General features: G+C 43.0%; 4 protein-coding genes across 6 annotated transcripts; 2 read left to right on the plus strand and 2 right to left on the minus strand.

Moving 5' to 3' along the window:
• The first annotated feature begins 2,505 nt into the window (after positions 1-2,505).
• On the plus strand, positions 2,506-5,640 carry LOC138132664 (hyaluronan mediated motility receptor-like). Of its 2 annotated transcripts, XM_069050263.1 has the most exons (4): positions 2,506-3,135; positions 3,194-3,345; positions 3,399-3,650; positions 3,702-5,640. In XM_069050263.1, the coding sequence occupies exons 1-4, from the start codon at positions 3,090-3,092 to the stop codon at positions 5,424-5,426; spliced, it is 2,175 nt and encodes a 724-aa protein (XP_068906364.1). In that variant the 5' UTR covers positions 2,506-3,089; the 3' UTR covers positions 5,427-5,640. The 2 variants fall into 2 exon arrangements, with proteins under 2 accessions (XP_068906364.1, XP_068906362.1); XM_069050261.1 differs by having other exon boundaries at positions 2,509-3,135; positions 3,399-5,640.
• An 89-nt stretch (positions 5,641-5,729) lies between these two features.
• Positions 5,730-8,956, minus strand: Nrt (Neurotactin). Its single transcript, XM_069050264.1, has 4 exons — positions 8,798-8,956; positions 8,350-8,598; positions 7,732-8,288; positions 5,730-7,535 (listed from the first exon to the last, which is right to left on the minus strand). Exons 2-4 carry the CDS (start codon positions 8,593-8,595, stop codon positions 6,131-6,133), a joined length of 2,208 nt encoding a protein of 735 aa, XP_068906365.1. The 5' UTR covers positions 8,596-8,598; positions 8,798-8,956; the 3' UTR covers positions 5,730-6,130.
• Positions 8,957-9,774: 818 nt separating this feature from the next.
• LOC138132663 (uncharacterized) lies at positions 9,775-13,541 on the plus strand. 2 transcript variants are annotated; one of them, XM_069050259.1, is made up of 7 exons: positions 9,775-10,669; positions 10,720-11,010; positions 11,066-11,547; positions 11,597-11,779; positions 11,831-12,562; positions 12,611-12,799; positions 12,850-13,541. In XM_069050259.1, exons 1-7 carry the CDS (start codon positions 9,973-9,975, stop codon positions 13,501-13,503), a joined length of 3,228 nt encoding a protein of 1,075 aa, XP_068906360.1. In that variant the 5' UTR covers positions 9,775-9,972; the 3' UTR covers positions 13,504-13,541. The 2 variants fall into 2 exon arrangements, with proteins under 2 accessions (XP_068906360.1, XP_068906361.1); XM_069050260.1 differs by lacking the exon at positions 10,720-11,010 and having other exon boundaries at positions 9,776-10,669.
• Positions 13,495-14,369, minus strand: LOC138132682 (uncharacterized). The gene is made up of 3 exons (XM_069050286.1): positions 13,992-14,369; positions 13,690-13,945; positions 13,495-13,640 (listed from the first exon to the last, which is right to left on the minus strand). The coding sequence occupies exons 1-3, from the start codon at positions 14,114-14,116 to the stop codon at positions 13,512-13,514; spliced, it is 510 nt and encodes a 169-aa protein (XP_068906387.1). The 5' UTR covers positions 14,117-14,369; the 3' UTR covers positions 13,495-13,511.
• Between the last annotated feature and the right edge of the window lie 270 nt (positions 14,370-14,639).

The raw sequence follows: 14,639 nt of genomic DNA on the forward strand, positions 1-14,639 counted from the left end.
AGCTTTTCCGCGAATTTTGTGGCACCCTGTATAACCTTTCATTAAAAGGTGGGAAAGAGAGAAAGTCGTGTTATCACGTTACAGCCATAAAAATTTTAATAGCTGCAAAAAGAAAATCCCTTGCACCCCTTACAAGGTAAATAAATCTTCATTAGGGGTTATATTGCTATTGCGTTTTCGTTATTTGATTGTCACGATTAAGAATTTACAGTGGTGTTAAAGTCACACTGTCCCCGAACGGGATCAAATGGTGATAAGATAAGATAAAAAGCAAACGATAAAAATTACCACCTATCTAAGGCAAATAAAAAATACCATCGATACAGTTATGTCCAAATATTGGGACGTAAGACTTCCAACCAGTTTCACTGAAAAACTTCTTGAAAGACAAAAAACAAAAGTCTGTGTCGTTCACTGGCTCACTTGATATTCTAATTTACTGATTTGTACCCCACGTAAGACACATGTAGTAAAAACCGTTACAATGAAAGTCCGTGGAACATTATATTTTTATCAGATCGTTAAAGTTTTTAAACCTTCAAATTATTTTTACCTCATAGATTCCACGATTTAAAAAATTTACAGATGAATTGCCAAGGTTTGAGCTAAAGTAGCACGAATACGTTTTTGATCAATTTTACCATGTAACTAAAATAGAGTTGACAGTTAATTACATCTAATTACTTTTCTTTAGAACTGCTCAACAAAAATAATCCATAAAATGGGTTTAACTAAGTAAGTAGATGACTTAAGTGTTTAATTTCAAGAATCAATCTTTAATGTAAAACTATCTACCCTAGCAATTTTAAAGTGGTTTATTTCAAAAGTGGGAAAAAATGGCAACGCATAATATTAATTACTGATATTTTTTAATCAATTAACTTTTATTTTTAGTGAAATAGCTCTTTTAGACCATCATATGGCTTTAAATTAAGAAAAATCTTAACAGTTTCTCATTATTTTTCTTTAGAAATGCTTAATAAAAACAATCCCAAAACATTATATTGCAGATCCAATTGGTAAAAGGTTAACTACAGTAATAAAGAGGAAGATAATGGACATAAATAAACAGATCTTTAAATTTTGTAAACCATCTCTGCATTTGATAAAAGGGTGAAGGGTATTACAGGTAGTCTCTGTTGGGCTAAGCGGTCCCTTTCGCAGTAAGAATCGTTAATAATAATAATGCTTTCCTTATTGAAGTTAATGTGCATTATAGTGTTAAAGTTCTTGGATGACGGCAAAAGAAGACAACTTAGGTGTAAGTAAGTAGTTTTAAGAATCTGTCCTGAACTGTAAGAAGGGGATAATTTTACCCCCTTCAGTTTTTCGAATTAGGTATAAATATTTGCACCCCGAATAGACAGTACCATTTTCTTCGTGTTGAGCATCGTGAGTTATTAACGCACAACAAACAGTAAAATGTCTTCAACAAGCGAATCAAATTCGTCTCAACACAAGAATGTAGATCAACAAGTGTCGCTAGTTTTAGAACAGTTGGTCGAAGTAGAAGAACGAATGCGAAATAGATGTGACGCAATAGATGTGATCTGTCGGCAGTTGATGCAACAGTTGAACATTGATGAGTGTTTGTTATCGATAAGCAACGAGGAGATCGTGGACTGTGGAGAAAGAGTAGAAGTTTCCGACAACTACGAAATGTTTATTCGTTCATGTTCCGAAGGGATTGCGGAATTAGTGTTGGAAAAGGTGAAAGAGAAAAATCAAAATGGAAATGTTGGAGAAAAGATGCGGGAAATTTTGAAGAAGATGAGCGGATTGGCAAGAAGGGTTTTGAGCGAGATCTTTTTTCCAATAATAATTGAAGGTAAAACTAGTTGCTAGGTCTTTTAATGTGAATCTTTTGTACAGAATATTATCATGACATACAATGTACCAACTCCTTTATTGTTGAATTTTTGTTTTAATAAACAACTTAATAAATGTGTTTTTCTTTTATTGTAGCAATAATGATTAGATAATAGGTATGTATGTACTTTAAAAAACCATTACCAAACCAAATTTTAAAATACATATTTTCATTTCATAAATGTCAAATGTTTAATATTTTATATTGCGCAGCCTATACCTAATTAAAAAATTGAAAAAAGCAGTGATAGATAAGATTTGAAACAATTCTGGAAGAAAATGGATACCTACGAATTCGTAGTTTTCGATCAAAAACTGACAAAAATGTATATTTTTTATTTTATGTGATGATCTTTCTAAAATAAGACACTCAAAATTAAATAATACACTTTTTGATTTTCATACAAATCATGATATTAATAATTTCCTAAATTTGAAGAACCTTTTTTATTAAAATTAGAAACAGTCTTTGAAAACGAAATGAAATTCCATTTTGTGTAACTTGTCTGTTTTGCGAGACGACACAAAATAAGGCATTTTCTAAATGGTTACATAAATAGCTATTGAAGCAAAATTTTCACCCATATAGTACTTGCCTTTCTTTCAAAATACCGCCAAATTTGTGGTAAATTATGTAATGCTGCCATCGTTCGGCAAATTACGGAGCTTAAACAAAGTGTTTGAAGATCACTGTAAATACTTTATTTAGCCGAATGTATTTAACGAAAATGAACTAGTTAATTATTTTTCACGTGCATCGTATAAAGGAAATTTTATAATAAAATGTAAAATTTGTATTATGTTAATAATCTTGTGGGTATGCAACACAAAATACACATCTGACAGAAGCGAAAGGTGATGTCATTACAATTTATCGATTCCATTGCTCTTCATATTACTGTATATTACTTAAATATGAAAATTGAGTATAATTTTTTCTAATCCAACATGCAACAATTGATTTGTGACGAAAAATGTGTCCATGTTTTCCACTTTTTCACCTTGATTCGTATGTCCTTGATTCGGACCATCTGCATGTCCTTGTCATTTTTGATCCAATCGAATCACGTCCCTCTACACTCCTCTCACGTGATTGGTCGGCGGCCAACCGTCACAGCCGTTACTACAATTTTAATCATTTTCGTTTTCAAGTCGGTCGTAGTCGCGTTTTTAGTGTAATTTTTTTGTTTTTTCGTATCGTAGTGTAAATTATCCGTATAATGTCGTTCCCTAGGGCCAAAATACAAAGATTTAACGAGATAAAAGGTGAGAATCGATTTTTCAACCACCCCAAGATTCGTTATCACTTCAAAGACAATTTTAGCCTGCACCCCCTCGCCTGCAAAGTACAATGTTTCCACACAAGAAAAAATCAAAATGGGGGTCATGGGCAAGGCAGGGACGTACGTGAAGAGGTCCGGAAGCCCCTCCAGATCGGACACGGGTTCAGTCCACAGCACACCATGTTTTCAAACAGTGAGTTAAAAAACCACGATCGGCGGCGATATTTTGTTTTTGTTTCATTGTAGCCAACTGTGCCGTCGAAGAAAAAGAAATTGTTAGGATTGTCGTTTAAGAGTACAAAAACGGTCGATGCGGAGGAGTTGCGGGAAAAAATTGTAGAATGTAATAACAAAGACTTGTACATTAGTGATCTCACAGAACAAGTGGAGGAAATGACCGCGAGAATTACCGATTTACAGAAGGAAAACGCACGATTGCAAAGTGAAAAAGATGAGTGCGAGGGGGCGCTGGTGGCATTGCAAAAACAACAAAAAGAAGTCAGTCTTGAATGTTCTAAACGGTACAGCGAGATTAACGTTCATTTCAAGGATATGGCTCGACAATTGCGTCAAATTCGAGAAGAACATGAAAATTTAAGGAGTCACAATTTGGTCGATTTGGCCAAGTTGTTGACGTACATTGGGAAAATTCAGGAGTTGTACGATATAACCATAGAAGAGTGTAAAGGAGAGCTCGAGAGAGAGAGACGAGAAGCACGGGAAAAGAAAGAGAAGATGCGACGGGATCATTTTGAAGAAGTTGAGTTGCTGATCACACAACATGAGCAAGAGGGTGCAACTATCGAGAAGAAATTAGAAGAAAGCGAGGAGAGAGTCAAGTTGCTTGAGGAGACTCTAAAGGATGCAAATTTACGCAGCGAGCTGCAAATTAAAGAAAAGACTGAAGAAATGCAGTTGTTGGATAAACGGCACCGGGAAGAAAAAGATGAGGTCGGCAAGAAATTAGAAGAAAGCGAGGCGAAAATCAGACTGCTGGAGGAGAATTTCAAAGATGTCAACGTTTTGACGGAACTTCAGATGAAAGAGAAAATTCAGGAGATCGAGGTCGGTTGGAAGCTCGAACTGATGAAAAAGGAGAAGGAGCACGAAGCCATTTTGAAAGAGTGTCAAGAGATCAGCGAATATAACATTATCCAAAGCGAACTCGAAAAAAACGAAATCAAGGCGCTGTTGTCGGAGAAAGAACAATCCTATGAAGCAGTAGAAATCAAACGTGAGCAGTTGGAAGAGGAGGTGAACAATTTAAAGAACGAAAAGCACGCTTACGAACTGTCAATTAGTACATTTAGGGATACGATCGAGGTGTTGAAGAGGCGCTTGATCAACTCGGACAGAGACGTGGAACAACTGAAAGAAGAGCTTGAAAAAAGTGAAGCAAAAATTCTACAGTTCGAGAAGAAATGTATCGAATTGTCCGACCAACTACAGGAAGCACAAAACGGCAAAGAAGAACTGGAAATGCAGTACGAATCGACGTCGAAAATCATGCAGAGTCAAGTCTCGGCAGTCGAGAAGAACCTGTTGGAGAAAGTCGACGCCCTCAGTTCCGAATCTCGGAAGATGCTGAAAGACAAGGAATTGCTCGACGAGGTTTTGCAACAGTACAAAGATCAACAGAGCACGGTAGCTGAGGCGCAGGAGGCCATAAAGCTATCGAATTCCCTCATAGACTCGATGGAACTCAAACAGAGCGAATTGGAGGCGGAACTGAAGGTCTGTATGGCGAAACTGGAAGAAGAGATCGAAGAGGGGGCCGAAGTCAGGAAGAAATACATCGAGAAGAGCGGCAAGTACGACGAGTTGGCCCAGCAGTTCGAGCAGTTGTTGCAGGAGCTCGACAGAGCCAAAGGGAGGACGCAGGAGTTGGAGAAGTTGATCGGGCCGTATCAAGAACAGTTGGAAGCTTACCACTGCGAGTTGAGTTTGTTGAGTAACGAGAAATCTAGCATAGCTAACCAAGCCAAAGAATTAGGTCTGAAATACGCCGAAATACTAGGACATCAAAATCACAAGCAGAAGATCAAGCACGTCAAAGATCTGAAAGAGAAGTTGTCGGAGTTTTCCCAGAAAAATATGGAGCTGGAGGCGAAAAATTACAAATCGAATAAGTTAATAGAAAAGTTGAAGAAGGAAATCGACGATCTGAGAAAACCCGGGAAAAAGTTGAAGATCGGAGAAGACAAGGAGAATATGGCAAGTCCGAAGTGTCTGAAGGGGACGCAGAGTCCCGGCCCGTTGAAGGACAAAAATTAGACTAATTTATTAATTTTACATGTTTAACTAATTTTTTTCTTTTTAATTTATTTAATTGTGTTCTACAATGAAAAGGCTGATTAGTGTAAATGGTATTTTTTATTCTTTTATAATTGAGCATAATAAAAAATAATTTATTTTTAGCGTTAGTAGATTCTTAGAATCAAAACATTTTATGTCAACTAGTACAAAATATAATGTTGGATAAACCTGTCGCTTGAACTTTGTTTTGTTTGTGTTCTTGACATTTTTTTTTTGTTTTTTTTTTAAATGAGGAATAGTTTCCAGTGAGAACCCGATTAGTACAATCAATATTATTTATTATTAGGTAAATAGAAAAATGGTACATTTTAGTTATAAATAAAAACGATTCATAGAATCAAGTACAAGGTGTATATCGTTACAAAAAGCTCATCGTATAAATAAAATACAAAATATAATATCAGATAATTACGATTAATTGGACTGTTTTTCAGTACATCTCAAGCCTCACATTTACTATTGCTAGAACTAGTTCGAGTATAAAAACGTGTCGTACATTTGGCAAATTTTCAACAATGATGTATAAGAGATCAAAAAGGTTTAGTAGGCCTAATACCCTGTCCATGCGGTGGCGGCGGCGACCGTCAGACTTCGAGCGAACATCGAAACCGCCCCCGCCACCATGAACCGAGAACGATAAAAAAAAGTACACATGCAATAAATTAATCCAGGGCTGCGTAGGGCAAGACGACGCCTTTGCTGATCCAGAAAGCGCAGTGCGAATAGGTGGCGTTGGACAGAACGTCCTGGCCCACGAGGAGGAGCTTCTTGGTCACGTCCCCTTGTTCCACCTTTCCCAACCAGACGTAGTGGTAAAAGAGGCCTTGCATGGCCGAGAAGTACCGCTTGTGTTCGGGCGTTTTCGGCTCATATCGACCCAAGATGGCGTCGACGTCGGAGTCGACATCGGCCAGATCTGGCTCTCCTCGGGTCTGCGTCACGACGTAGAAGGGCACCTCGGGCATCTGCGACGCGACGACCATGAGAGGGCACACCGTGCGGATGTCGGAGATCATGGCGCTCAATCCCTTGTAAGTCTTGGGGTAGAGCTCGAGGGCGCTCTCCGTCAAGTTCTTCCCCGAGAGGAACGACTCGGAGATGTGCTTCTTGACCAGATGCTCCGTCCACTCCTTGTGCTTGAGGAGTAGCTTCTGGGAGGCTCCGGCGTGCGCGGTCGTACCGATCACCAGTTTCGGCTTGCCTTGGGTCCAAATCGTCGCCGGGTGCTCCTTCAAGATGCGCCCGTCGAGCACCAGCCACTCGTGTCGCCTCGCCGGCTCTTCCCCGGGAGTCGGCAAGTCCGGCTGGGGCTTCCTCCAGGTGTCCTGCACCGCCCTGACGATCTTCTCCGCGTCCAACGCCCGCAAACACTCGATGTCGTCGCATTCGACCAATTCCAGGAAGCTGCGGTTCTCGATCTCGGCGTCGTGGCGCGACTTGTTGGGGTAGAGAGCGCCCCCGGAAGCCGCCCACGCCCTCGCGAAGTACTTGTTGGCGTTGGGCATCGTCGCCAGAGCTGTGACCAACGTGGCGCCAGCTCTGTGTCCTAACAGGGTGACGGCATCCTTGTCGCCGCCGAAGTGTTCGATGTTCAATTGCACCCAGTTCAAGGCCTCCAGGATGTCCGAGAGGCCGTAGTTGCCCGACGTGTGCGGATAGTCAGCGTTCGAGAGGACCTCGAGGGCCAGGAACCCCAGCGCGCCCAGGCGGAAGTTCGGCCGCACGAAGACGACGTCTTTCGAGCGGGCGTACCGCGCCGAGGGGCGCAGCTTACCCGGGGAGCCCCCGATCAGGCTCTCCGCCCCGATGAGGACTATGACCGGCAGGGGGTCACTGTAGCGGACGTAGGGGGTGAGCACGTCGACGGTCAGACAGTCTTCGGTTCCGGAGACGGTGCCGTTGCTGTGGATTTGGAGGCAAGTCTCTGTGGCGTTGTGCGCCAAGAAGGTGCCGTTCCAGCAATAGTCCAGGTTGTTGAGAGGCTTGGCGTACTTGAAGCGGAGCTCCCCGATGGGGGGGCGCGCGTACGGGATGCCCCGGAAGGCGACAGCGCTGTCTTCCACCAACCTAAAATTATTTGATCGTTGTTTGTCATCGTCGAATCAAATGCCCGGCCGGAAAACGACTTCTCGGCGGATCTAATTGCACTTAATTGTGACAAAAATTTGAAATTTGCTGGCGCATGTCAGTGGTGACATTTTCGACCAACCGGAAGTGCGGCCTACTGGAATGTAAATTCTATAGGGACCATATGGTCACTCACCCTTCCACCGGTCCGCAGCTAGTGAACGCCTCGACGTATCTCCCGTCCTTGACGACGGCCACTTTGACGGTTTTCTTCCCGGGGATCGCCACAGCCACTATGATCATGATCAACAACACAAAAACCAGCAAAGCACTGATCGCCACCCTGTAGGCCTTCAGTTTTTGCCGCCACGTCGTCTCTTGAGCTGCGTCTTGAGCTTCCAGGTCCTTCTTCTCGTCCAGGTTGACGTTTTTCATTTCGTCGTTGTTCTTGTCGTCGGTGCTTTTGTCGTCCAGCGTCTCCATCGAGGCCAGACCGGCCTGGGCGGTCTGACTCTCCAGCTTCTGATCGTCTTTTTTCTTCCTGGGGAACACCGAGACCAGCGGCAATCTAATCGTGTTGAGCAACTTCTTTTTGTCTTTAACTTCCGCCGGCTTCTCTCCGCCCTCTTCGTCGATCAGTTTCGATTTTCTGAAAGGGTTGGGAAGCTTTATTCGGGTCTGGAGTGGCGGCGGTTCCTCTTGGTTCGTTCTGGTCTCGATCAGTTCCGTGCCTTCGACTTCTTGGTCGTCGTCCTAAACGGGAAAACCGAAAGTGGAAATGCGCTCGTTCGTGTTTAACGCCGGTTGAACTTACCTTGCATTTTTCCTTGGATTTGCTCCTGGTGAAGAACCCCGGCATCTGGATGCCCCCGATCGGGATTTTTTTCGGCTTCACTTCCATTCCTTCTTTGTTGTCGCTTTTAATCCTCTTGTCTTCGCCCGTCTCTTCCACTTTTTCCAATGTTTTATTTTCGGCGTTCAACATCTGCTCCCTCTCCTCCATCTCTATGTCCTTTTTGTCGTCGCTTTTTTCGGTGTTTTCTTCGATTTTAGCACTCATTGTCTGGAAAACGACGCATTTTTACCACACTGAAAAGCCGGCACTGGACGTTTGTGTGTGCGGTGGTTGGTGAAAATATCGATTTCTATGGCACCCCCGTCTGATATGCGCCCTGACACCCTACGCACCCGACGTCCATTGTATAATGATGCCGAACATCAACCCCTTTTTCACTCGACCCTCTAAATTATTAAAGACTTACCGATTATTCCTATACGCAGACCTTCTAGCACCGAGACTGTACCGTTACTTCTTCAAAACAAAGCGTGCGACTACCCTCTTGCCTCACGCTTCTTTTCTATACTAGTTATAATGTTGTCTTTGTCTTCGACGCCGGGGGCACAAGCATTTGACCTGAAAGGACGCAGGGACGGCTTCACCGATATTCGACCCGCACCAGATGGACTCCAACATTAATTCCAGCTGTCTGAAAATTTAATATTTTTGTCCCTACTTAAAAATTAACTTCTTCAACATTTGAAAACGCAATTATTGTACAATAATTTATATATCAGTAAATTTAGAAATTTATTCAATGAGTGCGCCATCTTTGTCCCAAAAATAGAAATAGACTATTAGGTGTTATTGTTATTAAATTTACTAAAATTCATCTGCTTCTACTTCCAGATAACTTGTATTAAGATCGTTCATTACTTAGAATTTAACTTTCTTCTCTACACGAAAGTAATCTCGTTTTTCTCTTTGTACTTATTCGATATTCTTTTGTTTCTGTTTCCCACTTTTGCACGTAATTCCCATTTGTTCTCTTCCTACATAAAATCTTGCCTCATTTTTTACAGAAACAGTTTTTGAATGAAAATAAATTTCATATTTACTATTACATTTCTGTTATGTATTCAGCGATAAAACGGTACAGAAGTTTTCCTTTGTGTTTATTACCTTGTCGACGTAACATTCGACTTTTTTTTACCTTCAGCAAAAATGTTATAATTATTCAGAAACGCTTATCGTTATCTCATTTGTAGTGTTGCGTACTACTCATTAATAATTTTACTAACAAAAATGTGCAATTTTTTCGCTAATCGTTTAAATGATTAATTTCCTGTAGGTTGGCAGTGGCGTTATTCCCTTGTGTGTGAGAGGGGGTGTTTGGTTAAAAGCAATTTTTCACAGAAAACTGACGCAATTACAATACTGTGAGTATTCCCACTTATTAACTATTTACAATTGACTTGAAAAATCGTTCGGTATCATCAATATTTTATAAATGACGCCACCAATTTGCTGTTGATTCGTTTCCCTTTACCGAGGTTAGGGATTTTGACGTGTATGTTTACGTGTTGGTACGATTGACAACTGACAGTTCTCGAAAATACAAACTTAACGACCGTCTTGATTATAGTTGCTCAAGTTAAAATGTCGTGTTTTAATTGTTATTCATCGCGTAAAGTCGACGCGGATTTGGTCGACAAGATTTTAGACCGTGGACACAGACTTCGAAGTGCAATGGTTCAGTCGATTCTCAACAATGACCCCTTCAACCCGGACGTGATTTACAGTCAGGAGCGAAAGGCGGTGAAGCTCGACGAGTTGCCCCCTGATACTAACGACAAGATCAAGGCGTTCCTGCAGGGGGACCCGATGTCTCGGGAGGACGAGGTTTCGACGCTCGAGACGCTCAGGTCTATGTCTGCGGTGGATTTGTGCAAAGCTACTGACAGAACATATCGAAGTGAGGATCCTTGTGACTGTCTCACTTGTTTTGAATATAAAGAGAAGGATTTGAACTGTGATTTAAAACGTGTAGATGCGAATAACGAAATTACGCAAAAAATTCAAGAACGGTACAAAAGCGAGGCCGGTAATTATTTAAAGTTTGTCGATTCGGTGAAGATTTCGGTAAATAGTGTAGTGTTGAATGAAGCAGGTGATAGGAAAGTGTTGGGGAGTTTGGCTAAAGATAAGGCGGCAGGGGTGGGACAAACTTTTTTTCTAGAATATCAATTACCAGAGGTGCTGGCAAAGAATCATCAAAAGAACAAAGCCAAAATTGATTCGGGTCGTGATTTTGGCAACATTGTGAGATTGTGTTCGCGAAGGTCACATCAACAAGGTATACGCGTCAAGTTTTAATTCAGTTTCAAAAATATGAATACTTTGCAGCCATAACTTTCAAGCAAACCTCAATTCACGACCTAGGTAGTTTTAATAAGATCAAACTAGAAGATGCTGTCATTACATTTCGCTTGAGTTTTCGTAATTTTAAACAAAAACAACCCGTTTCTTTGGGGGTTGCCAAATTTAACTTTAGTTCTTTTGAAGTGACAAAAAATTTCGCTTGCAATCAAGAGCTTACGCTTAGGTTAAGCGACAATACCCCAATAGTTGTAGGTGGGTTGAAAATATCAGTGCAATTGGGTTGTGGGCGGCTATATTTCGGTAAAGAATTCATAGGTAGGAAGGGAAAATTTGTCAAGGGTCCTTCTTTATTGAGTGTGATCGGTTTTAGATGCCATCACTAATAACAAAGAGAATTCGATGGTTTTGGGTAGTGACGACTTGAGCAGCTGCGGTTCGGACATTGTCGACAAAATGTCGGAATTTTATTCTCCTAAAACAGCTCAACAGATTCCATCAATACAGAAATTGGTGCCGCAAAGGACTAAAACACAGGCTTTTGGATCGTTGGTTTCAAAAACGCGAAAGCCTGAACCTGCGGTACGAAAATATGAACCGGTTGTGCGAAAACATGAACCGTTCATTCGTAAACCTGAACCGGTTAATCGTAAACCTGAACCGGTAGCCGAGAAGCCTAAACCACCTCTTGAGTCATCAAAAACGGTTTTGTTCGGTTTCGTGTACGTTTCAGAAGCTCAGTTATCTCGAGAAGTCATGAATTCGTACCTAACGTGTCAGTTGTTTGCTCAAGATGACGTTTCAACTAGCAATTTGGTGGCTTTCGACTCAGATCCCGTTTATAATTTCTGCCAGGTTGGTAGTCGATGTCGATGCATTTCCTTTTCTTGAAATACAATTTCAGCAAATTCCTTTGGTTTACGACGAAGAGCTTCTGTTCAAGCTCCGTGAGAATTTTATGGTGGTAGAATTCTTCGAAAAAGAACGACCTAAAGACTTTCTCATAGGTATATCAAAGCTTCCCTTGCATCAGTTTTACTTAGCTTATAGAAATCCAGTGGTTGTCAAATATTTGTCTGAAAGAAAAGTAAGTTATTTTTTGGTATCGCTTCAAAAGGGTGAGACTTTGTTTTGGTAGTTTCCTGTGATCGGGACTGATGGCTGGGAGTCAGTTTTCAATCCGAACGATGGTGAAGTGGTAGGACAAGCCCAGATCCTTGTCGCTCTGGGGACTAAGGAACAAATCGACCACCTCGAGAGCGAGAGAGGGTTTAAAAATAGCATAGTGAAAGCTAAAACTGCCCCGATTTTTAAAACTGCGGATGTGGGAGTTCAGTCTAATATGGAACCAAAAGAGAACATAGAGGCGCTTCTTAAACAATTGGTGGCGAAGAAAGAAGAACACAGCGTCAGAATGGAAAACAGCACAAATACGGAACCAGTTCGAGACACGACGACGAACACCGAACCGGAAGTCCGAACCAGCGCGAATATCTCACCGGAAACGCGAATTAGTCCTAACGTATCAGAAACGCGTACCAGCCCGAGCACAATACCGGAAGTGCGAAGTACCTCCGACTTGCTGAATTCTTTGCAGAAAGCGTTGTCAATTGATAATATCAAGGAAAAAAGTTTCTTCAAAGCTCACGTTGCAATAAATAGCGCCTTGCATTTGCCGAGTAGACGAAAATGTAAATCTAAACGTTCCAAAGGAAGAAATGGAAAGTCTGAAGATATATTACCAAGTACTTACGTGAGTTTTGAGGGTCACAAAGGTGACCTGAAAATAACACCGATAGTACCAAAAAGTACAAATCCCAAATGGGACTTTCGATGTGATGTTGCTCTACCTCTGGAGTATTTAACTGACGTGAGTGTTCCGTTCGGTTGAAAATCTGGTTTGATTTTATTTTTTCAGAATCAGAAATTTCTAGTGTTCAAAGTTTGGCGCAAATCGACCAATACGACGATGACGCCCAACATGCAGACCGACCACGTGATAGGTTTTGCGACCGTCGATCTGACGGTGCTGTCGGCGGGGTTGCCAAGTATTCAAGGCTGGTTCAACATAAACGACTTGTCGAAGAAGTGCAACGGCCAAATCAACGTAATTTCCGTCGTCTCGCTACAACCAGACACACGAGTCTTTGTTTACAGATCCACGTGACCCCGTTGGAGAACGTGACGCAGTACAAGTCGGAGAAGTGTTGCTCCGGCCACCCCACAACTTCCGCGGAGCCTCCGGACCCAACGTGCGAGCCGAACGAGTTGTTGGGGCGGGCCCTCAAGCGGAAGTTCACAGAACTGGACGAAATCACGCAGCGCTTGCGGTTGAGACTGTCGAAGGTGACCAACGACGAGTCCGACACGTCCAACGACGAAATCGCCGACGAGTTCGAGCGCGACATCAATACCCTCTGCGTCGAAGACGATTTCGACATGGTGGATTTCGAGGAAGAAGCTCACGTGTTCAACGTGAACCGTGAAGTGGGGCTGTTGCGGACGGACCAGATGTTGGTCGAAGGCAAGCAGAAGATCGACCAGTTGTTGGAGAAGCTGAGTCTGATGTCGGGGGAAAACTCGAGTAGGTACGTGTCGGGGTGTTCGGACGTGCGGCTAGATACGGAGGCGATTTTCAACGAGTTGGACAGCGGTTCGCGGCCGAATTTGTACTCGAGTGCTTCGTTCAGTCGAGAGATGGAGCAGAAGTTTGGCAGTTTTGGGAACAGCGAGAGTTCCAGCGTTGGCTCGGAACGTCGAGCGGGACCGGAGGGTGAGGGACACGTGACTGAGGCCAAAGCGAACGACTAGTTGTGTATTTAACATTGAATATAAAGGTCTAAATAGTTTTCCAAGCGTAGTTTTTTGTTGATTTTTCTCGGGGGAAGGAGGCGGAGGGCAGCGGTGGTGCCTTCGTGGCTGTGGGCGAAGGAGCAGTTCCGAATTTTCTACAAAGCGAATTTTTCAGCTTGTTCGATTGTCGGTCAACACGTTTACCTTGAAAGTCTTCAGTTCTTTCTCAGAGTACAGCTCTTTACCGCGCTTCTCCTCCTCCCAACACAAGTGGCACAAATAAGTGGTGTAGTCTTTGTGCCAGTAGTCGCCAGCGCAGATCTGGTTACACTTGACGCAAGTATCTGTCGGTCTGCTGACACAAATAATTTCGATCGTGGGAATCATGGTGGGGTGGCCGAAGTTGTGCATAAATCTGCTCCTCCGGCACTTTTTGGCGGCCACGGTGTAGATCCCCGGTCTAAAATGACGCTTTTATTTCCGTTCTAAAGTAAAGTGTTACCAACCCTGGCAGTTTGTTCTCTGGCAAGGCGAGCCTTCGCGTGGTGGACCCGAAGGGCGCCGCCTTGCCCTGCCGCCTCGTCACCCAAGGCGCCTCCACGTTGTACCTGGTGGGCGAGGGCGTCCTCATGAAAATCTTCTCCGTCCACCTCGGATCCTCGCTGGCCAAAGGCCCCACCCCTTTATTGCTGCGCACCTAAAACGACACGTGCAGGCCGAGTTTCGAAAGGATTTCTTCACCTTTTTGAGCAGCTTGTCCATGGCGGTGTTGTACTTGTCGATGGCGTAGTAGCCGGGCCCCACCGTGGGGTTGAGCTCGGGCGCCTCCATCTTCTGGAACGGCGACAAGCCCTTCCCGATCGGATCCGTGTTTCTGGGGACCTTGGAGCCGAAGAAGCAAGGGTGCGGCGGTTTCCGCTCCACCACATACTCGAACTCTTCAAAATTGTCGGTTTTGAGAAGCGGGCTCATGACGCGATTTATTAACTTGTTGCGAGTGGAGCGCGTTAACGAACTTATAAAGTTGGAATTGGAATGAAAGGAAGGTAGAGTTCGCGTGTTCAAAAATGTTATAGAGCATCTCGTGACTCGGTACGTGCAGATTCGAATCTTATTAGGTTTTATTGATAACGCGGAGCGGGGCCGGGCCGCTC

This window comes from Tenebrio molitor, chromosome 6, assembly GCF_963966145.1.
Source record: "Tenebrio molitor chromosome 6, icTenMoli1.1, whole genome shotgun sequence".
In the NCBI taxonomy this organism is placed as follows: Eukaryota; Metazoa; Arthropoda; class Insecta; order Coleoptera; family Tenebrionidae; genus Tenebrio; species Tenebrio molitor.